A 27367-nucleotide genomic window follows, 5' to 3' on the forward strand; every position below is an offset into this window, starting at 1 on the left:
GGGCCTGTACTCACCAGAATTCAGAAGAATGAGGAGGGATCTCATTGAAAGGCTTCACTAAAGTGGATATGGAGAGGATGTTTCCTATGGTGGGGGAATCTAAGACCAGAGTATACAGCCTCAGAATAGAGGGACATCCATTTAGAAAGGAGATGAGGAGGAATTTCTTTAGCCAGGGAACGTGAATCTGTAGAATTCATTGCTCCAGGTGGCTGTGGAGGCCAAGTCATTGGGTAAAGTTAAGGCAGAGATTGATAGATTCTTGATTAGTCAGGGTATGAAGGGATATGGGGAGAAGGCAGGAGATTGGGGCTGTGAGGGAAGTGGATTAGCCATAATGAAATGGCAGAGCAGACTCAATGGGCCAAATGGCCTAAACCTGCTCCTATATCTTATGGTCTTAAGGCCTTATGGAAATAAAAGGAAAACAGGACAATAGAAGGACAAGGGGGGCAGATTCAGGGGAGATGGGGTCAGAGGAAAGTGAAGAAAGAGAAAGGTCAGGGGGGCTATTTGGAATTTAAAAACAGTTGATGTTTCTGACATTTTATGTTGGTGGAAATAGAGTGAGGCAATATTGTAGATTGCAGTCAAGAGCTTGGTTTCATCGATGCAGGGCAATAAGCAGGAATCTCAGAATGGGAAAACAACAGTAACTTGACTAAGAGAAATATTTCATGCAGAGATTTCAAGCCAAGAAATGGAACTCGCTCCTACAAAATGCAGCAGATGCCTCACCCAATTAATAAATACCAACATCTGCTAGCCCAGACTATTGACATTATTTGAACTCAAAGCAGGAGATAGGTAACAGTATAAACATGCAGGATTGAATGACCTTATCCTGTTCCAATCTTACTAAAACCTCTGTTCATTTAGTGTATAATAATTTATTTAGTGTGATATGTTTACATTATATGACCAATGCTGGGAGAGCAAATCACTGTTGTTGTGCCTACACTAAATTGTTCTATATATCAAGCTAATTAATCTCATCGGGTAATAAGAGACACTTCTATTTTAATGTAAGTTGATCATGCTAAATCATTCTCATTAGTTTCTCAGTATTATTGGATGATGTTTGATGTTGTAACTTGATGTAAAGGTACAAGCATGAAATGTGTGATAATGTAGAAAAGAAAGGTAGAGATATGTAGAAAGTTAGGGACAAAATTGCAGAGGTGCGGGATTTGGAAGCTGAAAGCACAGTTCCCATATAGGATTGTTTGGGTGCTAAAGTAAAGCAATGGAAAACAGATATTTCATGCTCATTTTCATGATAAAGTTATTAGAAATGCTCTCTTTTGAGATGAGGTTTTATTTCTGATTATCAGATATTAATGGAGTTTATTGACATTTTCAGAAAAAAAGAATAATTCAATAATATTCATCTCCCAGCCAACATGATCAAAAATGTATTAATTCCTCATTAATTTCCTCGCTAGCTGTGAGATATGAGTGCAGCAGATTGGTTGTTTCATTTCCTATATGGGAATTACTAAACATAAGAAATAATTCATTGAATATTTTGGCATGTCAAATAAGCAAAATTTGTCAAATTTTGACAAATTTACTGTGGTCAAACATTATTCATTTTATTCTTTACTTGTATTGATATAAACGTATAAATACTGATTCTGCTTTCTTGACTAATTTGAATTAATTTTGCTTTATTTTGACTGAATGTCTGGTTTATATTTCAGAACATGGATTTAACTGGAGTGCCGTCAGTACCATTAATGATTGGATGTGGAATTGCCTGTATGGCCCTATTAACATTAATTGCTGTGTACGCTGCCTTTTGGAGGTACTGTGTTTTAACCTGGTAATTACAGATAAATGCTAGTTTTTAAAATTCTGTCAATGATATTAAGACCATAAGAGAGAGGAGCAGAAGTAGGTCATTCGGCCCATCGATTCTGCTCTTCCACTCAATCATGGGCTGATCCAATTCCCACTCCCCTGCCTTCTCCCTATACCCTTTGATGCCCTGGCTAATCAAGAACCTATCTCTGCCTTAAATATACCCAATGTCTTGACCTCCCATATTCCAAATCATTGACATACATCGTAAAAAGCAGCGGTCCCAACACCAACCCCGTGGAACTCCACTGGTAACCGGCAGCCAGCCAGAATTGGATCCCTTCATTCCCACTGTCAATTTTCTGCCAACCAGCCAATGCTCTGCCCACGCTAGAAACTTTCTTGTGATTCCATGGGCTCTTATCTTGCTAAGCAGCCTCCTGTGTGGCACCTTGTCAAAGGCCTTCTGAAAATCCAAGTACATCACCTCTACTACATCCCCTTTGCCTACCCTGCTTGTAATTTCCTCAAAAAATTACAGTAGGATTTCAGGCAGGATTTTCCTTTCAGGAAACTATGCTGGCTTTGGCCTGTCTTGTCATGTGCCTCCAGGTACTTTGTAATCTCATCCCTAACAATCGATTCCATCAGCTTCCCAACCACTGATGCCAGGCTATCAGGTCCATAGTTTCCTTTCTGCTGCCTACCACCCTTCTTAAAATAGCAGAGTAACATTTGCAATTTTCCAGTCATCCAGTACAATGCCGGAATCTATCAATTCTTGAAAGATCATCGTTAATGCCTCCACATTCTCTCCGGCTACTTACTTCAGAACCCGAGGTTACACTCTGTCAGGTCCAGGAGATTTATCCACCCTCAGACCACTAAGCTTCCTGAGCACCTTCTCAGTCGTAATTTTCACTGCACAGATTCACTTCCTTGACACTCCTGAATGTCTGGTATACTGCAGACGTCTTCCACTGTGAAGACTGATGCAAAATACGCATTCAGTTCCTCTGCCATCTCTGCATCTCTCATTAAAATATCTCCAGTGTCATTTTGTATTGGTCCTATATCTACCCTCGACTCTCATTTACCCCTTATATACTTATTAAAAAAATCTTTTGGTGTCTTCTTTGATATTAGTCGTCAGCTTCCTCTTGTAATTCATCTTTTCCTTCCGAATGACCTTCTTAGTTTCCTTCTGCAAGTTTTTAAAAGTTCCCCAAGACTTCCCACTAGTCCTTGTATGCACTCTCTTTTGCTTTTACTTTGGCTCTAACTTCACTTGTCAGCCACAGTAGTGTCCTTCTTCCCTTTAAAAATTTCTTCTTATTTGGAATATATCTGTCTTGCACTTCCCTCATTTTTGCAGAAACTACAGCCATCGCTGCTCTGCTGTCCTTCCTGCAAATGTCCCTTTCCAGTCAACTTTGGCCAGTTCCCTTCTCATGCCATTGTAATTTCCTTTATTCCACTGAAATACCAACACATTGGATTTTATTTTTTCCCTCTCAAATTTCAATGTGAAATTGATCATATTGTGATCACTGTTCCCTGAGGGCTCCTTAACCTTAAGCTCTCTTATCACCTCCGGCTCATTGCACAACACCCAATCCAGCACAGCCAATCCCCTAGTGGGCTCAACAACAAGCTGTTCTAAAAAGCTATTTCTTAGACATTCTACAAATTATCTCATTTGAGGTCCAGTACTGACCTGGTTTTCCCAATCCACTTTCACATTATAATCCACAACGATAATCATGACATTGCCCTTCTGACATGCCTTTTCTGTCTCCTGCTGTAATTTGTAATCCACATCCCGGCTGCTGATTGGAGGCCTGTATACAACTGCCATTAGGGTCCTTTTACCCTTGCCATTTCTTAACTCAACCCATAGAGATTCTACGCCTTCCGATCCTATGTCATCTCTTCCCAATGATATAATATTATTTTTTCTACACAGAGCCACACCACCCCTTCTGCCTACTAACCTATCTTTCTGATAAACCATATATCCTTGGATATTCAGCTCTCAATGGCAGCCATCCTTTAGCCAAGTTTCAGAGATGGCCACAACATCATGTAGCGATTGTCCATTTTATTCCTTATGCTGTGTGCATTCAAATTCAACACTCTCAGTCCAGTATTTATTGCTTTCTGTTTTAACTGCACCATGTCTCTATTGCCCTGTAACTCATGCCAAAGCCATCAGGCTTTGATTAAGCTTCATCTTCTGCCTGTTCTTTCTATAATCTCTGTTGCACACTATCTTTGATTTTTTTCTGTTTTCCCCTTCCTCAACCAATTACTCCGGTTCCCCTCCTCCTGCCAAAATAGTTTAACCCTCCCTAACAACTCTATTAAATGTGCCCGCTAGGATATTAGACCCCTTTGGGTTCAGGTGTAACCATCCTTTTTGTACAGGTCGTACCTCCCCCAGAAGAGGCCCCAATGATCCAGGAATCTGAAGCCCTGCCCCCTACACCAGTTTCTCAGCCTGATCTTGTTATTCTTGCACTCGCTAGCATGTGGCACAGCCAGCAATCCTGAGATTACTACCCCAGTAATCTAGAGGTCCTGCCTTTCAGCTTCCTACCTAACTCCCTAAATTCTCTCTTCAGGATCTCCTCCCTTTTTTTTTTACCTATGTCATTGGTACCAATGTGTACCAAGACTAATAGCTGGTCACCCTCTCCCTTCAAAATACTCTGCACCTGATCCAAGATGTCCTGTACTTTGGCACCTGGGAGACAGCACACCATGCAGGTATCTCTATCAGGCTAACAGAACCTCCTGTATGTTCCCCTCACAATGGAATCCCCTATGACTACCACATTCCTCATCTTCCTCTTTCCCTTCTGCCCCACAGAACCAGGCTCAGTGCCAGAAACCCGACCGCTGTGGTCATCCTCTGTCAGGTCAAAACAAGATAACAATTACTGAGGGGGATGGCCACCGGGGTGCTGTCTACTATCTGAGCTCTTTCCCTTGCTTCCCTGACCATTACCCACTTATCTAACTCTTGCAGCCTTGGGGTGACAAATTCCCTGTAGCTCCTGTAGTTCACTCTCCCTAATAAGCTGTAGGTCATCGAGCTGCAGCTCCAGATCCCTAACACGATCTCTCAGGAGCTGCATCTCCTACGTATATATATGTAATCGGTGTGCTCTGATAATGTATCTTCAGGAGATTTCATTCTCTTCTACCAAAGATGCCTGATTTAGTTACCAAAGGACATTTTGATTTGTGACCTAAATTAACCACTTATATCTTTCTTAACTTATTGACTTATTTTTCTTGTTAATTGCTTGTGATGATACCATTTGTTGCAAACTTGAGGAACAAGGACATGCAGTACAGTTTAGTGGGCCAGATGAGTTAATGTTTTTGATGATCAATGGGAATTTAACATGTTATGATGAAGTCACCAGATTTTATTCTGTTGGATAGATCATTTGCAATTTGAGATGGAGAAGCTAAGGTCAAATGTATCAGTATTACAAGGGAGGAACCGAAATTATGGATTTCCAGCATATGCAGATTTTCTCTTGTTACAGATATATGAGAGAGGAGCTGGCCAAAGTTCATTGGAAGGAGAGACTAGCAAGGATGGATGGCAGAACAGCAACAGCTGAAGTTGCTGGGAATAAGTTGGAAGGAGCAGGACAGATACATCCCAAAGAAGTATTCTAAAGACAGGATGATGCAACCGTGGCTGACAAGGGAAGTCAAGGCCAACATAAAAGCAAAAGGGAGGCCATATAATACAACAAAAATTAGTGGAAAGTTAGAGATTTTGAAGCTGTTAAGAATTAACAGAAGGATTTACAAAGATTTACAGTAAAGATTTACAAAGAGTGAAAGAAAGGCAAGAGTAGATATCAGACCACTGGAAAATGATGCTGGAGGGATAGTAATGAGGGACAAGGAAATGGTGGAGGAATTGAATATGTCTTTTGTATCAGTCTTCACTATGTGGAATTTTGCAAGTCTCGGGGCAGAAATGAGTGCATTTACTATTACTAAGGAGAAGGTGTTTGGGAAGCTGTAAGGTCTGAAGATTGATAACTCACCTGGACCAGATGGTGTATACTCAGGGCTCTGAAGTTATTATGGAGGTATTAGTAATGTAGTAATTAAGTTTAATATATTCTGAAGAAGATATTATGGAGGTATTAGTAATGCTCTTTCAAGAATCACTAGATTCTGGCCTGGTTCCAGAGGACTGGAAAATTGCAAATGTCACTGTACTCTCCAAGAAGGTATGGAGGCAGAAAGGAAATTATAGGATAGCTAGCCTGACCTCAGTGCTTGGGCAGATGTTGGAATCGATTGTTAAGCATGACGTTTTGGGGTACTTGGAAGCAAATGATAAAATAGGCCAAAAGCAACATTGTTTCCTTAAGGGAAAATCTTGCCTGACAAATTGGAATTTTTTGAGGAAATAACAAGCAGGATAGACAAAGGAGAATCAGTGGATGTTGTATACTTGGATTTTTAGAAGGCCTTTGACAAGGTGCCATACATGAGACTGCTTAGGAAGATAAGTACCCATGGTATTACAGGAAAGATATTAGCATGAATAGAGTACTAACTGCAGGAGGCAAACAGTGGGAATAAAGGGAGTCTTTTCTGGTTGGCTGCCGGTGACTTGTAATGTTCCACAGGGGTCAGTGTTTTTATGTTGTATGTCAATAATTTGGATCATAGAGTTGATGGCTTGTGGCCTTGTTTGCAGACGATACAAAGGTAGGCAGAGGAAGCACAGCAGCTGTAGAAGGACTTGGACAGATTAGGAGAATGGGCAAAGAAATGGCAGATGGAATACAGGGTCAGGAAGTGTATGGTCATCACTTTGGTAGAAGTAATACAAGCATACGCTATTTTCTAAATGGGGAGGAAGATTAAAAAATTTGAGGTTCAAAGGGACTTGAGAGTCCTTGTGCAGGATTCCCTAAAGGTTAACTTGTAGGTTGAGCTGGTGTTGAGGAAGACAAATGTAATGATAGCATTCATTTCATGAGAAATAGAACACAAGTACAAGGATGTAATGCTGAGGCTTTATAAGGCACTGACAAGCCTCACTTGGAGTATTGTGAGCAATTTTGGGCTCTTTATCTAAGAAAGGATGTGCTCACTTTGGAGAGGGTTCAAAGGAGGTTCACAAAATTGATTCTGGGATTGAAAGGTTTATCATATGAGGAGTGTTTGATGACTCTGGGTCAGTACTTACTGGAATTCAGCAGAATGAGAAGGGATCTCTTTGAAAGCTGTTGAATGTTGAAAGTGGATTTGAAGAGGATGCTTCCTGTAGTGGAAGAGTAGGACCAGAGGGCAGAATCTCAGAACAGAGGGACGTCCATTTAGAATGGAGATGAGGAGGAATTTCTTTAGCCAGAGGGTGGTGATTCTTTGGAATTCTTTGCCATGGGCAGCTGTGGGTCATTGAGTGCATGATAGATTGTTGATAAAGCAGGGCATGAAGGGTTATGGCAGAAGATAGGAGAATGCAGTTGAGAGGGAAAAGGATCAACCATGATCTAATGGCACAACAGATTCGATGGTCCAAATGGCCTAATTCCATTCCAGTGTCTTATGGTCTAAAGGTTTTCTGCGCTATTTCATTCATTACAATACTGAAAGAGGACAGAATCTGAGGGATCTGGCTGTTCATGTATTACTGCTAAGGTGCTCATGAATATTGATGCATAAATAAATTGGGAAATATGAGTCTACAAGGTAGGCTGTTAGGGAAAGTTAGATCACATTGGACCAAGAGAGAGTCGGCAAATTGGATACACAGTTGACTTGATGATAGGAGCAGAGGTGGAATGTTTATTTTTCAGACAGAGGGTTGGTGTTCCCCAGAGGTAGGTGATAGGCGCTAGGCCCATTGCTATTTGCCATATCTATCATTGATCTGGCTGAGAATATACATAGCATGTTTGCTAGGTTTGCAGATAACTCAAAAATAGATGCTGTCACTGATAATGAAGATGGTTCTAAGGTTTTAAAGAGGGATCTTGATTAGCTAGGTAAGTGGGCTGAGGAATGAGAAATAGTGTTACATTTGGCTAAGTTGCAGTTTGGGAAGTCTAATGTTGTAGGACATTCACAGTGAATAGTAAGGTCATAGGGAATGGTGTAGAACAGAGGAACCTGGGAGGACAAGTACGTAGTTCGTGGAAAATAGTGTCATTGTGGTGAAGAAGGCTTTTGGCATGCTGGCCTTCATTAGTTATGGCTCAAAGCATAAACATTGCAATGTTATTTTGCAATTGCTTAATACTTCGGTGAAACTGCATTTGGAATATTGTATTGTATTCAGTTTTAGTTTCAGTATTAGGAAAGAAAAATGCCATTGTCATTAAAATATAAAAGTCTGTGGGATTCATGATCAAGTTATGGAGAGAGGTTGAGCAAATTGGGACTTTTTGCAGGACCACAGGAGAATGAAGGGTGGCCTTTTAGAGGTGTATAAAGCCATGAGGGGCATAGACAGGGTAAAGTCTTTTTCCAAAGGTAGTGGTATCAACAACTAGAAGATGAAGGTTTAAGGTGAAAAGGGAGTGGCTCCATTGGAACCTGAGGGGCAACTTCTTCACCTGGAGAATGGTCAGCATATGTGTTGCACTGGAAGAAGTGGCTGAGGGAGGTACTGTAACAACACTTAAAAAGCATTTCAACTAGATAGAAAATGTTTAGAGAAATATGGGCCAAATGCAGACAAATTAGATTAGCTTAGATGGGAAACATTGGTGGGCTGAAGGGTGTACCGTAGATTCCGGACTACAGAGCGCACCTGATTAAAAGCCGCTGGCTCTAATTTTAGAAATAAAATCAATTTTTTACTTGTAAAGGCCGCACCGGATTTTAGGCCGCACCGGATTTTCGGCCGCAGGTGTCCCACGTTGTAATATGAGATATTTACACAGAAAGATATTACACGTGAGGATTTTTTAACTTTTAATTAAATCCATATGGTAACAAAAACAAATACATATTGCAAATGCTTTTTTTCGAACCGTGCCCGTAACGCGGCTACTTTTAAATATACGTTGCGTATACTTCTTTACTGAACAACATTCCAATATCTCCTAACGACTGTTAAAAAATATATATACTGCAGCCTACCAGGAAAAGTTATTGATCGCCTTTAACTTAAAAGCAGCGTTTTGGCTCCGCCGCTCGACCCCCTCCTTTCCGTTTATCGCAAACGGCATTTTTCCCACAAGACACCGCGAAACCGGGTGTGAGGTCATAGCATCCCGCGATGTAGTACAGAAAACAAATATAATTAAAACTCTTCTAACTTTAACTAGAAAATGAATTACTAAGCGAAAATATTATAAACTAAATAACTGCCATAAAGGCAGCACAATGCTTTTCTTCGAGTGTTTTCCATGTTGATGAGGGTGAGTACAAATGACTGATTTACAATAATTTAATTGTGAAAGTGCGCTTGATTTATCGTACAATTTCATTGGACCTCTGTGAACTACTCATCAATTTTATTGGTCTACTGTTACGAGGCAAAATGTTTACGAGGCGGCATGAAAAAAAATAATGCATTAGCCGCACCGTATTAAAGGCCGCAAAGTTCAAAGCAGTTCAAAATGTGGGAAAAAAGTAGCGGCTTAAAATCCGGAATCTACGGTAATTCCATGCTATATAACTCCAAATCCATTAGAATGATGGAAAAAGTGATCATATTCTGTATATTAGTGTAAGATGATGACAAAGATCACAATAACAAGAAAGCAATATCTTGTCAGATATTGCAGGGTAAGCAGCATTTTGCTGTCTGCTTTCTTTCCCACAGGAAAAACAGTTCTGCATAATTCTACATTCCAACATTTGGAGGAATGTGAAGAGAATATTTAGTCATATGCTCCAGATCTTAAAGAGATACATAGAAACAAAGAAAATCTACAGCACAATACAGGCCCTTCGGCCCACAAAGCTGTGCCAAAATTGTCCTTACCGTAGAAATTACCCATAGCCCTTTATTTTTCTGAGCTCCATGTACCTGTCCAGGAGTCTCTTAAAAGACCCGATAGTATCAGCCTCCATCACCGTCGCCGGCAGCCCATTCCACACACTCACCACTCTCTGAGTAAAAGACTTACCCCTGACATCTCCTCTCTACCTACTCCCAGGCACCTTAAACCTGTGTCCTCTTGTGGCAACCATTTCAGCCCTGGGAAAAAGCCTCTGACTATCCACATGATCAATGCCTCTCATCGTCTTATATACCTCTATCAGGTCACCTCTCATCCTCCGTTGCTCCAAGGAGAAAAGGCCAAGTTCACTCAACCTATTCTCATAAGGCATGCTCCCCAATCCAGGCAACATCCTTGTAAATCTCCTCTGCAACCTTTCTATGGTTTCCACATCCTTCCTATAGTGAGGCGACCAGAACTGAGCAAAGTACTCCAAGTGGGGTCTGACCAGGATCCTATGAAGCTGCAACATTACCTCTCAGCTCCTAAACTCAATCCCATGATTGATGAAGGCCAGTGCACCGTACGCCTTCTTAACCACAGAGTCAACCTGCACAGCAGCTTTGAGTGTCCTATGGACTTGGACCCCAAGATCTCTTTGATCCTCCACACTGCCAAGAGTCTTACCGTTATTACTATATTCTGTTGTCATATTCGACCTGCCAAATTGAACCACCTCACACTTATCTGGGTTGAACTCCATCTGCCACTTCTCAGACTAGTTTTGCAATTCTATCAATGTTCCACTGTAACCTCTGACAACCCTCCATACTATCCACAACACTTCCAACCTTTATGTCTTCAGCAATTTTACTAACCCATCCCTCCGCTTCTTCATCCAGGTCATTTATAAACATCACGAAGAGTAAGGGTCCCAGAACAGATCCCTGAGGCACATCACTGGTCACTGACCTCCATGCAGAATATGACCCATCTACAACACTCTTTGCCTTCTGTGAGCAAGCCAATTCTGGATCCAAAAACCAATGTCTCCTTCAATTCCATGCCTCCTTACTTTCTCAATAAGCCTTGCATGGGGTACCTTGTCAAATGCCTTGCTGAAATCCATATACACTACATCTACTGCTCCACCTTCATCAATGTGTTTAGTCACATCCTCAAAAAATTCAATCAGGCTCGTAAGGCATGACCTGCCTTTGACAAAGCAATGCTATCTATTCCTAATCATATTACGCCTCTCCAATGTTCATAAATCCTGCCTCTCAGGATCCCCTCCATCAACTTACCAACCACTGAAGAAGGACTCATTGGTCTATAATTTCCTGGGGTATCTCTACTCCCTTTCTTGAATAATGGAACAACATCCATAAATTTCCAATCCACCGGAACCTCAAAGATCATTGCCAGAAGCTCAGCAATCACCTCCCTTGTCTCCCATAGTAGCCTGGGGTATCTTATCTGGTCCTGGTAACTTATCCAACTTGAATACAATACACTTGATATTACATGTGTTGCATGCATCCAGAGCAAGCAACCAGTCTCAATCAGCTTTACTTTGACACAAGGTCTTCCAGTTTCTTGGATTGACAGAAATTCTCCTGGAATTCTACGAAAATTTGCTGTACATTCACAAACCAAATGCCATGGATGATCCAGGAGGTTTGTTGTCTGCTGAGGGCTAGATCTGTGCTCCACTTCCTCTATACCCATGACTGTGTGGCTAAGTATAGCTCAAATGCCATCTATAAATTTACTGATGATACAACCGTTGTTGGTAGAATCTCAAATGGATACAAGAAGGCATACAGGAGTGAGGTATACCAGCTAGTTGAGTTGTGTCATAACAATAAGCTTGCACTCAATGTCAGTAAGATGAAAAAGCTGATTGTGGACATCAGAAAGGGTAAGATGAGGGACAACGAGCCAATCCTCGGAAATGGATAGAGTTTCTGTGTGTCAAGATTTCTGAAAATCTAATCTTGTCCCAACATATCGATGCAGCTATAAAAAAGACAACAGTTATATTTCCTTAGGAGTTTGAAGTGATTTGGTTTGTCACCTAAAACACTCAAAAACGTCTATAGATGTACCATGGAGTGCATTCTGACAGGCTGCATCACTGTCTGGTATGGGGAAGGGGCAGGGGGGGGGGGAGTGGCTACTGCATAGGACTGAAAGAACCTACAGAATGTTATAAAATTAGTCAGCTCTATCTTGTATACTAGCCTCTGTAGCATCCAAGGTATCTTTAAGGAGTGGTGCCCCAGAAAGGCAATGTCCATTATTAAGGCCCCATCGCATAGGACATGCCTTCTTTCCATTGTTGCCCTCAGGAAGGAGGTACAGAAGCATTAAGGCATACACTCAGTGATTCAGGAAAGGCTTCTTCCCCCCCGGCATCCGATTTCTAAATAGATATTGAACACAGCTTCACTTTTTTATATATATTATTTCTGTTTTCCATTATTTTAATATATTTAATATATACTTTAATTGATTTACATATTTTTTTCTTTCTATATTATATATTGCATTGAACTGCTGCTGCTAAGTTAACAAATATCACGACACGTGCCAGTGATAATAAATCTGATTCTGATTCTGATTTTATCCTAGCTTCTTTTGGTTTTCCTGAGGCTTATATCCAGATGTGATTACAGGATCAGGTTCCCTATATATTCTTTTATCAATCAATCGTCTTCTTGTATTGGCACCAATTCCAATGATATGGAGTATCCTTGGATAGGCTGAGGTGTTTTTTGTAACTAGTCACTGCAAATATGTAGAGTCATAGTGTCACAGAATAAAACAGATGGAAATAGTCCTTTGTCTCAAGTTACACACACAAATTGCTGGTGGAACGCAGCAGGCTATGCAGCATCTATAGGAAGAAGTACAGTCGACGTTTCGGGCCAAGACTCGAAACGTCCTGACGAAGGGTCTTAGTCTGAAATGCCGACTGTACTTCTTCCTATAGATGCTGCCTGGCCTGCTGCGTTCCACCAGAATTTTGTGTGTGTTGCTTGAATTTCCAGCATCTGCAGATTTCCTTGTCTTTGTCTCAAGTTGTCCATATTGACCAGTGTCCACCAAGCTAATCCCATTTGCCCATATATATTTAAAACCTACTCTCCATGTACTGATCTAAATGTCTTTAAATGTTGTCATTGTACCAGGCTTGGTCACTTCCTTTAGAAGGTGACATATACATGTCACCTTCTGTATGAAGAGGTTGCCCCTAATGTCCCTTTCAAATCTTTCGCCTCTCATCTTAAACCTATGCCCTCTGTTTGTTTGTTCCCTTCGCTGAGAAAAAGACTATATGTGTTCACCCTACCTCTGCTCCTCATGATTTTATACGCTTATAAGATCACCTCTCAATATCCTGCATTCCAAGGAATTAAGTTAGAACCTATAGCTCCCTATAATTCGATCTTCGAGTCATGGCAACATCCTCATAAATCTCTGCATTTTTTCTGGTTTATTGAAGTTTTCCCTACAAGAGGGCAACCAAAACTGTAAGCAGTACTTCAAGTGCTGTCTAACCAACTGCAACATAATGCTCCAACTCCTGAACTCAGTGGCCTGACTGATGAAGGCCAGTGTACTAAGTGCCTTTTTCACCACCCTTTCTATTTTTCAGCAAACTCTATATTTTTACTCATCCCCCCACCTTCTTTCTCTGACTTGTCATTATATTCCACCATCAGGCTCTGTTTTCTATCATTGACTCATTTTATGAATCTGATAGCTATTTCTCGCGGGAATCCCATGAAGTCTTCCTTGCAGACCAGTCTGCCATGTGGGACCTTGTCAAAGGCCATGCTGAAGTTCGTATAGACAATATCCACTGCCAGTGCCCTCATGCATCCTCTTGGTTGCCTCAATGATTTGTCAGACACTATTTCCCATGCATAAAACTGTGCTAAATATATTTAATTAGATCTTGCCTATACAAATGTTGACTGATCCTGTACTTCAGAATCACCAGTAATTTAATTTACCCAGCACTGATGTCAGACTCATTAGCCTATAGTTCTCTGGCTTGTCTTTACTGTTCTTCTTAAATAATGGAATAACATTTGCTCCCTCCAGCCTCCCGGAGTTGCATCTATGGCTTATGATGAAGCAAATAACTCTGCAAGAGACTCAAGGGGCTCTGCTGTTTCTTTCCCAACTACCCAGAAAGTCATGGTCTGGAGAATTATCTATCTTAAAGTGTTTTAAGGCTGGCAATACCTCCTGGAATCCAAGACATCTTCACAGTTTCCTCATTTCTTTAGTGCCCATCATGTTCTTCACAATAAAAACTGATGAGTATTATTTTTTAATACCTGTGGCTCCAAAGGTACACAGCCAAGCAGACCTTAAATGCACCTATTCTCTCCACTACCACCCTCTTACTCTTAAATTTCCTTTAGAATCTCTGAGGATATTGTTACGGACTCAGCAACAATAAATATATGCGTGAGGCAGGGGTTTTTATAACAAATAAAACATTTATTAAACACTGAAAAACAAACCCCCAAAAGTAAACAAATCACCAACATAACTGGAAATCAGCTGCTGTGCGGCAGCTTAAACAGTTCTTAAAGCAATGAAGCTTAAACAGTTCTTAAAGCGATGTTGCAAAAACAGTTCTTCAAAGTAGTATTGCAAAAGTTCAAAATGCTTACAGTCCATTTAAGGGAGAGACTTTTTAAGACAATTTAAATTCTCTTTCACGTCGTGTTGCTGCGATTCCCAGTCGAACTACTTTTCCCACGAAGAATTTACGAAGATGAAAAATGAAATGGCTTAAAGGCACTGACCTTTCCTTTACAACACTGTACTCAATCCTTTCTGCTATTTCACAGAGATTAACATGAGCACAGTCAATGAATTCCTTCCGAATGAGGATCAAACAAGGTTGAACCTGTTTCACCGTCGAAATAGACTTTTAGCTCCCGAACTTCGATCTTCACTCTCCGCTGATTTTTAACTAGCAGTATTATAAAGAAACTGCTGGCAATGACCCTTTAAACTTTAGGCATTAAATAAAACTCCATCTTTCAACTAAACTGCGTCATAACATTAAATCACACAGTGGCATGAAGTCAACATGGCAAATCCAGCCACGAACTGCCCCCCTCACAGGGAGGGGTCCTCCTTTTATACCCTGTAAAAAAAACCTGTCACATGACCTCTACTGGCAGGAAAATGACGTCACTCCACCATCACAAGACCATTACCTCAAGTCCAGTATAGCTTCAACACCTGTCACGTGACAGGGGTACGTAACAATATGCATTAATTGTGCCTGCTAGATTCATCTCACACCCACTTTTTGGGCTTCTCATTTACTCCCTAAGTGTACTCCTCCACTTAAAGTCTTGGAAGGATTCACTTGTTTCCAATTACCTAAACTCTTTTTACCTGACCAGAGCTTTAGCGAAGGTTCTCTAAAATTGCAGGCCTTGTCCTTCACCCAGCAGGAATATGCTACCCTTGGACTTACACTTTTAAAAGCTTCCCACTTGCCAGTTGTCCTATCCCCTGCAAACAGTTTCACCCATTTCATTGCTACATGGTGTCACCTAATGCCATCAAAATTGGCCTTGCTTTAATTTAGAACTTTAACCTGTGGACCCCTCCTAGATTTCACCATAAATCAGAATCAGGTTTATTATCACTGGTATTTGTTGTGAAATTCGTTAACTTAGCAACAGCTGTTCAATGCAATACATAATATAGAAGAAGAAGAAAAAAAATAAGTAAATCAATTACAGTATATGTATATTGAATAGGTTAAAAATCACGCAAGAAACAGAAATAATATATATTTAAAAAGTGAAGTAGTGTTCAATGTCCATTTCAGAATCAGATGGCAGAGGGGAAGAAGCTGTTCATGAATCACTGAGTGTGTGCGTACCTCCTATCTGATGGTAACAGTGAGAAAAGGACATATCCTGGGTGCTGGAGGTCCTTAATAATGGACGTTGCCTTTCTGAGACACCGGTCCCTAAAGATGTCCTGGGTACCTTGTAGGCTAGTACCCAAGATGAAGCCACCTAAATTTACAACTCTCTACTGCTTCTTTCGGTCCTGTGCAGTGCCCCCCCCCCCCCCCGCCCCGCCATAACAGATAGTGATGCAGCCTGTCAGAATGCACTCCACAGTACATCTACAGAAGATTTTGAGTGTACTGGTTGACATACCAAATCTCTTCAAACTCCTCATGAAGTATAGTCATGGTCTTGCCTTCTTTATAACTGCTTCGATATGTTGGGACTAGGTTAGACCCTCAGAGATCTTGACACCCAGGAACTTGAAACTGCTCACTCTTAAATACCATCTATAAATTTGCTGATGACACAACTATTGTTGGCAGAATTTCAGATGGTAATAAGAAGACATACAGGAATGAGATAGATCAGTTAGTTGAATGGTATCACAGCAACAACCTTGCACGCAATGTCAGTAAGAGCAAAGAACTGATTGCGAACTTAAGTGTAAGATTAGGGAACACACTGCAGTCATCATAGAGGGGTCAGAAGTGGAAAGAGTGAGAAATTTCAAGTTCCTGGGTGTCAACATCTCTAAGGATCTATCTGGGCCGAACATATCAATGCAGCTACAAAGAAGGCACTACAGTGGGGATATATTTTACTAGGTGTTTGGGGAGGTTATGTTACCAAAGGCACTTGTAAATTTTTGCAAATATACCGTGGAGAGCATTCTAACTGGCTGCATCACTGTCTGGTATGCTGGCAGGGGGTGGGAACTAATGCACAGGTTCGAAAGAAGCTGCAGAAAGTTGTGAACACAGTCAGCTCCATTCTGGGCACTAGCTTCCATGACATCTTCAAGGAGCGATGTCTCAAAAAGGTGGCATCCATCATTAAGGACCTCCATCGCCCAGAGTGGAGTCTCCATCCTGAGACTCCTCTTCTCAGGAGTCTGAAGGCTCACATTCAGTGATTCAGGAACAGCTTCTCCTCTGCCATCTAATTTCAGAATAGATATTGACCCATGAACCGTGCCTCACTACTTTTCTTCACTAATTTAATGTAACTAATATATATATTTATTGTAGTTTATAGTTTTTTTATTATTATGTATTGCATTGTTCTGCTGCCACATAACAGCAAATCTCATGATATATGCCAGTGATTCTGATCCATCTAACTCCTGCTGGCTATTGGGGGCCGATGACATAAATCCATCAAAGGGACTAAAATGCATCTTTCTAGTTAACTACAATGAAGCATATTATAGTTCTTTTTATTCACTGGATTTAACACCTTCAGAGTGCACTTCCAAAAAGATTGCAGTGCAATAGGTACGCCAATGGCATATAGCTGTTGTGGTAGCATAGTAGTTAGCTTAAGGTTATTACAGTGCCAACTCCGTCACGGTATTCAATTCCGCCACTGTCTGTTTTCCCCGTGAGTGCTGCGGTTTCTTTCCACATTCTGAAGATGTACGGGTTAATAGGTCAATTGGTCACAAGGGTGTAATTGAGCAGTGTCAGCTCATTGTGCCAGAGGGGCCTGTTAACCTACTGTATCTCTAAATAAATTAATTGATAGTTTAGACTACACCACTTCGGGTTTGATACTGTGTTTTGGTAAAATGTTACATATTGCTCCCAAGTCAAAATGAAATGTTACTGGTCGCCCTTCCACAAATGTCTCATCATAGATAAATCCAGTAGCTATTCTTTCCACAGTATTCACCTCATTTAGCTCAAGATATTATTGTATTTAACTGGTACAATAAATCAGAACAACACACACAAAAGGCTGGAGGAACTCAGCAGGCCAGGCAGCAAATATGGAAAAAAAAAGTGTAGTTGACGTTTTGGGCTGAAGGGTTTCTCCAGCATTTTAGAACATAGAAAACCTACAGCACAATACAGGCACTTTGGCCCACAAAGTTGTGCGGAACACGTCCCTACCTGAGAAATTACTAGGCTTACCAAAAGTCCTCTACTTTTCTAAGCTCCATGTACCTATCCAAAAGTCTCTTAAAAGACCCTATCGTATCCGCCTCCACCACTGTTGCCAGCAGCCCATTCCACACACTCACCACTCTCTGAGTAAAAACCTTACCCCTGACATCTCCTCTCTACCTACTCCCAGGCACCTTAAACCTGTGTCCTCTTGTGGCAAACATTTCAGCCCTGGGAAAAAGCCTCTGACTATCCACACGATCAATGTCTCTCATCATCTTGTACACCTCTATCAGGTCACCTCTCATTCTCCGTCACTCCAAGGACAAAAGGCTGAGTTCACTCAACCTATTCTCATAAGGCATGCTCCCCAATCCAGCCAACATACTTATAAGTCTCCTCTGCACTCTTTCTATGGCTTCCACATCCTCCCTGTAGTGAGGCGACTAGAATTGAGCACAATACTCCAAGTGAGGTCTGACCAGGGTCCTATATAGCTGCAACATTACCTCTCGGCTCCCAAGTTCAATTCCATGATTGATGAAGGCCAATACAGCGTACACCTTCTGAACCACATTTTCAACCTGCACAGCTGCTTTGAGCGTCTTATGGACTCGGACCCCAAGATCCCTCTGATCCTCCACACTGCCAAGAGTCCTACCATTAATCCTATATTCTGCCATCATATTTGACCTACCGAAATGAACCACTTCACACTTATCTGGGTTGAACTCCATCTGCCACTTCTCAGCCCAGTTTTGCAATCCTATCAATGTCCCGCTGACAGCCCTCCACACTATCCACAACACCTCCAACCTTTGTGCCATCAACAAACTTTCTAACCCATCCCTCCACTTCCTCATCCAGGTCATTTATAAAAATCACGAAGAGTAAGGGTCTCAGAACAGATCCCTGAGGCACTCCACTGGTGAACGACCTCCATGCAGAATATGACCTGTCTACAACCACCCTTTGCCTTCTGTGGGCAAGCTAGTTCTGGATCCACAAAGCATACCCCTTGGATCCCATGCCTCCTTACTTCTCAAAAAGCCTTGCATGGGGTACCTTATCAAATGTGTTGCTGAAATCATATACGCTACATCTATTGCTCTTCCTTCATCAATGTGTTTAGTCACATCCTCAAAAAATTCAATCAGGCTCGTAAGGCACGACCTGCCCTTGACAAAGCCATGTTGACTACTTCTAATCATATTATACCTCTCCAAATGTTCATAAATCCTGCCTCTCAGGATCTTCTCCATCAACTTACCAACCACTGAGGTAAGACTTACTGGTCTATAATTTCCTGGGCTATCCCTACTCCCTTTCTTGAATAAAGGAACAACATCCACAACCCTCCATTCCTCCAGAACTCTCCTGTCCCCATTGATGATGCAAAATTCAGCAATCTCTTCCCTCGCCTCCCACAGTAGCCAGGGGAACATCTCATCCGGTCCAGGTGACTTATTCAACTTGATGCTTTCTAAGAGCTCCAGCACATCCTCTTTCTTAATATCTACATGTTCAAGCTTTTCAGCTTGCTGCAGTCATCACTACAATCACCAAGATGCTTTTCCATAGTGAATACTGAAGTAAAGTATTCATTAAGTACCTCTGCTATTTCCTCCGTTCCATACACACTTTCCCATTGTCATATTTGATAGGTTCTATTCTTATATGTCTTATCCTCTTGTTCTTCACATATTTGCAGAATACCTTGGGGTTTTCCTTAATTTTGCCCACCAAGGCCTTCTCATGGCCCCTTCTGGCTCTCCTAATTTCCTTCTTAAGCTCTTCCTATTAGCCTTATAACCTTCTAGATCTCTAACGTTACCTAGCTCTCTGAACCTTTTGTAAGCTTTTCTTTTCTTCTTGACTAGATTTATTACAGCCATTGTACAACACGGTTCCTGTACCATAACTTCCCTGTCTCATTGGAATGTACCTATGCAGAACTCCACACAAATATCTCCTGAACATTTGCCACATTTCTTCTGTACTTTTCCCTGAGAGCATCTGTTCCAATTTAAGCTTCCAATTTCCTGCCTGTTAGCCTCATAATTCTTCTTACTCCAGTTAAGCGCTTTTCTAACTTGTCTGTTCCTATCTCTCTCCAATGCTATTGGAAAGCAGATAGAATTATGATCAATATCTCCAAAATGCTCTCCCACTGAGAGATCTGACATCTGACCAGGTTCATTTCCCAATACCAAATCAAGTACAGCCTCTCCTCTTGTCGACTTATCTACATATTGTGTCAAGAATCCTTCCTGAACACACTTAACAAACTCCACCGCATCTAAACCCTTGATCTAGGGAGATGCCAATTGATATTTGGGAAATTAAAATCTCCCATCACAACAACTCTGTTACTATTACACCTTTCCAAGATCTGTTTCCCTATCTACTCCTCGATATACCTGTTACTATTGGGCGGCCTATAAAAAACGCCCAGTAAAGTTATTGACCCCTTCCTGTTCCTAACCTCCACCCACAGAGACTCTGTAGAGGATCTCTCCATGGCATGCACCTTTTCTGCAGCCGTGACACTATCTCTGATCAACAGTTCTACACCCCCACCTCTTTTGCCTCCCTCCCTGTCCTTTCTGAAACATCTAAAACCTGGCACTTGAAGTAACCATTCCTGGCCCTGAGCCATCCAAGTTTCTATAATGGCCACCACATCATATCTCCAAGTACTGATCCATGCTCTAGCTCATCCACTTTGTTCACAACACTCCTTGTGTTAAAATAGACACATCTCAAACCTTTGGTCTGAGCGCATCCCTTCTCTATCACCTGCCTATCCTCCCTCTCGCACTGTCTACAAGCTTTCTCTATTTGTGAGCCAACCTCCTCTTCCCCAGTCTCTTCAGTTCGGTTCCCACCCTTCCGCAACAATTCTAGTTTAAACTCTCCCCTGTAGCCTTAGCAAACCTCCCCTCCAGGATATTGTTTCCCCTGGGATTCAAGTGCAACCCGTCCATTTTGTACAGGTCACACCTGCCCCAAAAGAGGTCTCAATGATATAGAAATCTGAATCCCTGCCCCCTGCTCCAATCCCTCAGCCATGCATTTATCCTCCACCTCATCCTATTTGTATTCTCACTGTTGCGTGGCACAGGCAGTAATCCCAAGATTACGACCTTAGTGGTCCTGCTTCTCAACTTCCTTCCTAACTCCCTGTAGTCTGCTTTCAGTACCATTTTGAGTGTGTTACTTGGATTTCCAGCATCTGCAGATTTTCTCTTGTTTGTGACTATGAATTTGAAACCCGTTCTTGCCCCTGTATGGTTTATCTTATTCATTCCATGGATTTTTGCTGACCTCTTCACTATGTGCTATTTGTAGAAATTATTTTTCAATCCACATCCCATTTTTCCCAAGTGATTGCACTTAACTTTTCAGCTTCTCATTTTGTTACCTACAATACTGTCAGTGACTAGGCCAGCATATTTTCTCAACTCTGCAATTACAATTCTCTACAACTACAGAACAGAAACAGGCCCTTGTCCATGCTGTCTACAATATCTACTCAGGTTATTCTCAATTACCCGCATTAAGACCCTATCCGATTCTTAGCGAAGCGCCCTTTAAAGTCTATAATAGTAGCTGCCTCCACTACTTAGTCCAACAGCTGATTTCAAATATTCACCACACTGCATGAAAATCTTGCCTTTCAGATCTCCTTTAAATATCTCCCCTCTTTTCCCAAACCTATGCCTTCTAAATCTGGAGTCCTCAGCCCTGGAGAAAAGATTCAGACTATGTTTCATAATTTGTAAACCTCTGTAAGGTCACCCCTTGACCCAATAGATTAGAGTGAGAATAAATGCAGCCTCTGCATTGCAGCTTTTTGATAATGGCTCTCCATTCCAGACAACTTCCTAGTGAATCTCCTTTGCTACTGCCCTTAATGCTACTATATTCTTCCATTAGTGACCCAAGCTGTACATGATATTCGAAGTGTGGCCTAATCATTGTTTTTTCCAGCTACAACATGGCATCCTAACTCTTCTACTCAATGCATCGGCACATGAAGACAGACATACAAATTGCTTTCTTTACTACTATCCACCTGTCTCACCACTTTCAGGGAGACATGAACTTGTACTTCAAGCTCTCTCTATACATCAACACTCCCAAGTTCCTTACCATTTATTTGATGTGTCCTATCAGGATTTGAACTCTCAAAGTGCCTCACACTTCTTTGGATTAAATTTTATCTGCCGCCAGTCTGCGAAACTTTCTACCTGATCCATGTCTTGCTGTACTTTAAATAACCTTTGTCATTATCTACATCTCTGCCAATTTTCGTGTCTTCTGCATACAGACAGACGTACTTTATTGATCCCGAGGGAAATTGGGTTTCGTTCCAGTTGCATCAACCAAGAATAGAGTAGAAATATAGCAAAATAAAAACCAGAAATAATTAATTAATAACAAGTAGATTATGCCAAGTGGAAATAAGTCCAGGACCAGCCTATTGGCTCAGGGTGTCTGACACTCCGAGGGAGGAGTTGTAAAGTTTGATGGCCACAGGCAGGAATGACTTCCAATGATGCTCAGTGTCGCATCTCGGTGGAATGAGATTCATTTCCCCTAAGTTCTCATTCATGTCATTCTGACCTCTCCTAATCAGTCCTTTTCTTTCCAAGTGAACATACTGTAAATCTAGTCTCTCAATCTTCTGGAGCAGAGATATTGCTCAATGACTTGTGGCTTCCAGGTTTATCCCTACTGCCCTTTTTGATCAAGGGGCTGGATTAGCTATCCTCCAGTCTTCTAGTATCACCTAAGACTAACAAAGATGCAGATATCTCTGTCATTCCACCAGCAATCTCTTCCCTTGCTTCCCTTAGAATCTTGGGGTAAATGCCATCTGGTCCTGGGGATTTAATGTGTGCCAATGTTTCTTGCACTTCCTCCTTCCTGATACAGATGTGTTCTAGAATATCAATGTACCCTAACTCTCTACACTACCAATTTGAGGCATTTATTTAGGGTGTCACTCAACTATCTCTCGCCCCAAGGAGAGTTATTCCTTCCTTAGCTACTAATATACTTGGACTCTAAGACCAGAAAACAGAGGAACAGAATTAGGCCATTTGGCCCATCAAGTCTGCTCCATCATTTCATCATGGCTGATCCATTTCCCTCTTGGCCCCAATCTCCTGCCTTCTCCCTGTAACTCTTCATGCCATGATTAATCAAGAATCTATAAACCTCTGCCTTAAATATATTCAATGTCTTGGTCTCCTCAACTGCCCATGGCAATTAATTTCACAGATTCACCACTCTCTGGTTAAAGAAATTCCTCCTCAACTCCATTCTAAATGGATGTTTCTCTATTTGGAGGCTGTGTTCTAGATTCCTTCACTCTAGAAAACATCCTCTCCACAAACACTCTTTCAAGGCCTTTCAACATTCAATAGGCTTCAATGAGATTGCCTCTTATTCTTCTGAATTCCAGTGAGTACAGGCTCAAAGCCAACAATCAACCTTCATATCGTAACCCATTCATTGTCCGAATCATTCTTGTGAACCTCCTCTGAATCGCCTTCAATGATAGCACTTCCTTTCTTCAATAAGGGGCCCCAAGCTGCTCTTAGTAGTGCCTTATAAAGCCTCAACATTACATCCTTGCTTCTTGTATTCTAGTCCTCTCAAAATGAATGCTAACATTGTATTCGTCTTCCTCACCACCAATTCAACCTGCAAATTAACCTTTAGGGAATCCTGCACAAGGACTCCCAAATCCCTTTGCACTTCAGATTTTTGATCTTCCTTGCCATTTAGAACATACTCTATGCTTTTATTTCTTCAACCAAAGTGCATGATCACTTCCCGAAACTGCATTCCATTTGCCACTTCTTTACCTATTCTCCCACTCTGAGTCTTTCTGCAGATTTCCTTCTTCCTCAACACTACCTGCCCTTCCACCTATCTTTGTATTGTCTACAAACTTGGCCACAAAACCATCAATTCAGTCATCCAAATCACTGCCATGTAACGTATGAAGAAGTGGTCCTAACATAGACCCCTATCGAGCTCTACTTGTCACCAGCAGTCAACCAGAAAAGGCTCCCTTTATTCTCACTTTTTGCTTCCTGTCAGCCAGTGTTCTATCCATGATAGTATCATTCCTGTAATACTATGGGCTCTTGTTAAGCAGCTTCATGTGCAGCACCTTCTCAAAAGCCTTCTGAAAACCCAAGTACACAACATCAATTGATTCTCCTTTGTCCATCCTGCTTGTTACTTCTTCATATAATTCTAATAGATTTGTCAGGCAAGATTTTCCCTTAAAGAGACTATGCTGTCTTCAGCCTATTTTATCATGTGCCTCCAGGTACCCCAAAACCATATCCTTAACAATCCACTCCAACATCTTCTCAACCACTGAGGTCAGACTAATTGGACTATAATTTCCTTTCTTCCATCTCTTTCCATTCTTGAAGAGAGTAGTGTGACATTTGCAATTTTTCAGTCCTCCAGAACCACGCCAAGATCTATTGATTCTTGAAAGATCATTATCAGTGCCTCCACAATCTCTTCAGCCACTTCTTTTAGAATCCTGGGATGTAGATCATCAGGTCCAGGTGATTTATTTACCTTCAGACTTTTGGGTTTCCCAAGCAAATTTCCCAAGTAATTACAACTTCACACACTGCTGGCACTGACACTGGCATACTGCTAGTGTCTTCCACAATGAAGACTGATGCAAAATACTTATTCAGTTCATCCGTCATTTCTTTTTCCCCATTACTACCTTCCAGCATTATTTTGCAGCTGTCTGACATCTACTCTTGCCTCTCTTTTATTCTCCATATATCGGAAGAAACTTTTTGTATTCTACTTAATATTATTGTCAGGATGGTTTACATTCGCAAAACATATTTTCCCTCTTTTTGACTTTTTTAATTACCTTCTGTTGATTTCTACAAGTGTCCCAATCCTCTAACTTCCCACTAATTTTTGCTCTATTGTATGTTCTCTCTTTGGCTTTGCTGTTGGCTTTGACTTCTCTTTCCAGCCACGGTTGTGTCATATTGCCGATAGGATACTTCGGGATTTCTGTATCTTGTGCCTACCGAATTGCTCCCAGAAACTCCAGCCATTGTCATCCCTGCTTTTTAAATGGTTTTAGAATTCTCCTTAATTGCTGAGGTAATTGAATGGCTCCCACTGCCCTCCTACTTATTTTATGTTATTTTTATATATTCTCTAAAAACTTAGAAACATAGAAAACCTACAGCACAATACAAGCCCTTCTGCCCACAAAGTTGTGCCGAACACATCCTTACCTTAGAAATTACTAGGCTTACCTATAGCCTTCTATTTTACTAAGCTGCATGTACCTATCTAAAAGTCTCTTAAAAAACCCTATCATATCCACCTCCACCACCGTTGCCAGCAGCCCATTCCACACACTCACCACTCTCTGAGTAAAAAACGTACCCCTGACATCTCCTCTGTACCTACCCCCCAGCACATTGAACCTGTGTCCTCTTGTGGTAACCATTTCAGCCCTGGGAAAAAGCCTCTGACTATCCACATGATCAATGCCTCTCATCATCTTATATACCTTTATCAGGTCACCTCTCATCCTCCACCGCTCCAAGGAGAAAAGGCCAAGTTCACTCAACCTATTCTCAGAAGGCATGCTCCCCAATCCAGGCAACATCCTTGTAAATATCCTCTTCACCCTTTCTATGGCTTCCACATCCTTCCTGTAGTGAGGTGACCAGAACTGAGCCCAGTACTCCAAGTGGGGTCTGACCAGGGTCCTATATTACCTCTCGGCTCCCAAGTTCAATTCCATGATTGATGAAGGCCAATATACCATATGGTATCTTAACCACATTTTCAACCTGCGCAGCTGCTTTGAGTGTCCTATGGACTCAGACCCCAAGATCCCTCTGATCCTCCACACTGTCAAGAGTCTTATCTTTAATACTATATTCTGCTGTCATATTTGACCTACCGAAATGAACCACCTCACACTTAAAATGATTTATTTGATAACAATTTTCAAAACTTGGCTAATGTGTCCTTCTTTTCCCAGATCAAGCCTTCAATATCTTTCATTAACTGGGGTTCCCTAAGTTTGCAATTTTTACCTCTTACCCTTACCAAAACATGCTGTCTCTGAACTCTGGCCATCTCGCTTTTAAATTTGATCACTCCTGCTTATCAGGTCACAAACAAGATGCTACTGGACTGCTGAAGGCTTTCAGTCTGAAATGTCGGCTGTACCCTTTCCATAGATACTGCCAGGCCTGCTGTGTTCCTCTGGCATTTTTTGTGTTGCCTGATAATCAGACATTGTTTTACCTCTGAACCCCTCCAAATCTATGTTTTATAATTTCTGATTAAAGAGTAGCTTTATTTGTCACATGTATAAGATAAGATGAGATAAGGTGAGGTTGTACAAGACATTGGTGAGGCTGAATTTAGAGTATTGTGAGCAGTTTTGGTCACCAAATTACAGGAAGGATATTAATAATGTTGAAAGAGTGCAGAGAAGGTTTACAAGGATGTTGCCAGGATTTGAGAAACTGAGTTACTGAGAAAGGTTGAATAGGTTAGGACTTCATTCCCTGGAGTGTAGGAGAATGAGGGGTGATTTGATAGAGGTTTATAAAATTATGATGGGTATAGATAGAGTGAATACAAGCCGACTTTTTCCACTAAAGCTAGGGGAGAAAAAAAATACCAGAGGACATGAGTTAAGGGTGAAGGGGGAAAAGTTTAAAGGGAACATGGGGGGGGGGGGGGCTTCTTCACAAAGAGAGAGGTGGGAGGGTGGAATGAGCTGCCAGATGAAGTGGTAAATGCGGACTCACTTTTAACATTTAAGAAAAACTTGGACAGGTACATGGATGAGAGGTGTATGGAAGGATATGGTCCAGGTGCAGTTCAGTGGAACTAGGCAGAAAAATGGTTCGGCACAGCCAAGAAGGGCCAAAAGGCCTGTTTCTGTGCTGTAATGTTCTATGTACATTGAAACATACTGTGAAATGGATCGTTTGCAGCAAATCAGCACAGATTATACTGAAGAGCCTACAAATGTTGCCATGCTTCCAGCGCTGACAGAGCATACCCACAACTTGCTAACCCTAACCATACATCTTTGAAATGTCGGCCGTACCATCGGAGCACTGGAGAAACACGTGGTCACGGGGAGAATATATGAACTCCTTGCAGGTAGTGGTGGGAACTGAATCCCAAGCAGTGATCACTAGCATTATAAAGCCATGTGCTAGCTGTTACATTACCATACACCCTAAATTTCTCCCTTCCCACCCTAAACGTGTACCTGTAGTTTCTGATTGTCCAACTCAGAAAACAGTGTGTGCATTCACTCAAAGTACAATGTAAATTTATTATCGAAGTATATACAACGTTGAGATTTGTTTTCTATCTACATCCTCAAGATTTTATATACCTCAATGTGATCACTCCTCATTCTTGCACACTTCAGTGAAAATGGTTAAACCTGCTCAACCTCTCTCTCTATGACTCTATCCCTCAAGTCCCAGCAACAGCTTTGTAAATCTCCTCTGCACTCTTTCTAGCTTAATAGCCTTTCCTTAAGCAGGGTGACCAAAACTGAATGCACTATTTCAACTATGACTCTATCATCTATATTTGCCTGAAT

The 27367-nt window shown here is 41.4% G+C and overlaps 1 protein-coding gene across 5 annotated transcripts in view; it reads left to right on the forward strand.

Annotated features, from left to right (window-relative positions):
* LOC140719771 (adhesion G protein-coupled receptor B2-like) overlaps positions 1-27367 on the forward strand; it is a 1068758-nt gene that overhangs the window by 869562 nt on the left and 171829 nt on the right. For all 5 annotated transcript variants that reach the window (XM_073034634.1, XM_073034637.1, XM_073034636.1 and 2 more), the window contains one exon: positions 1704-1807. In XM_073034634.1, coding sequence (XP_072890735.1) covers positions 1704-1807 — 104 coding nt within the window. The remainder of the gene's footprint in view (positions 1-1703; positions 1808-27367) is intronic.

The sequence above is a fragment of the Hemitrygon akajei genome, chromosome 32 (assembly GCF_048418815.1).
Source record: "Hemitrygon akajei chromosome 32, sHemAka1.3, whole genome shotgun sequence".
Taxonomy (NCBI): domain Eukaryota; kingdom Metazoa; phylum Chordata; class Chondrichthyes; order Myliobatiformes; family Dasyatidae; genus Hemitrygon; species Hemitrygon akajei.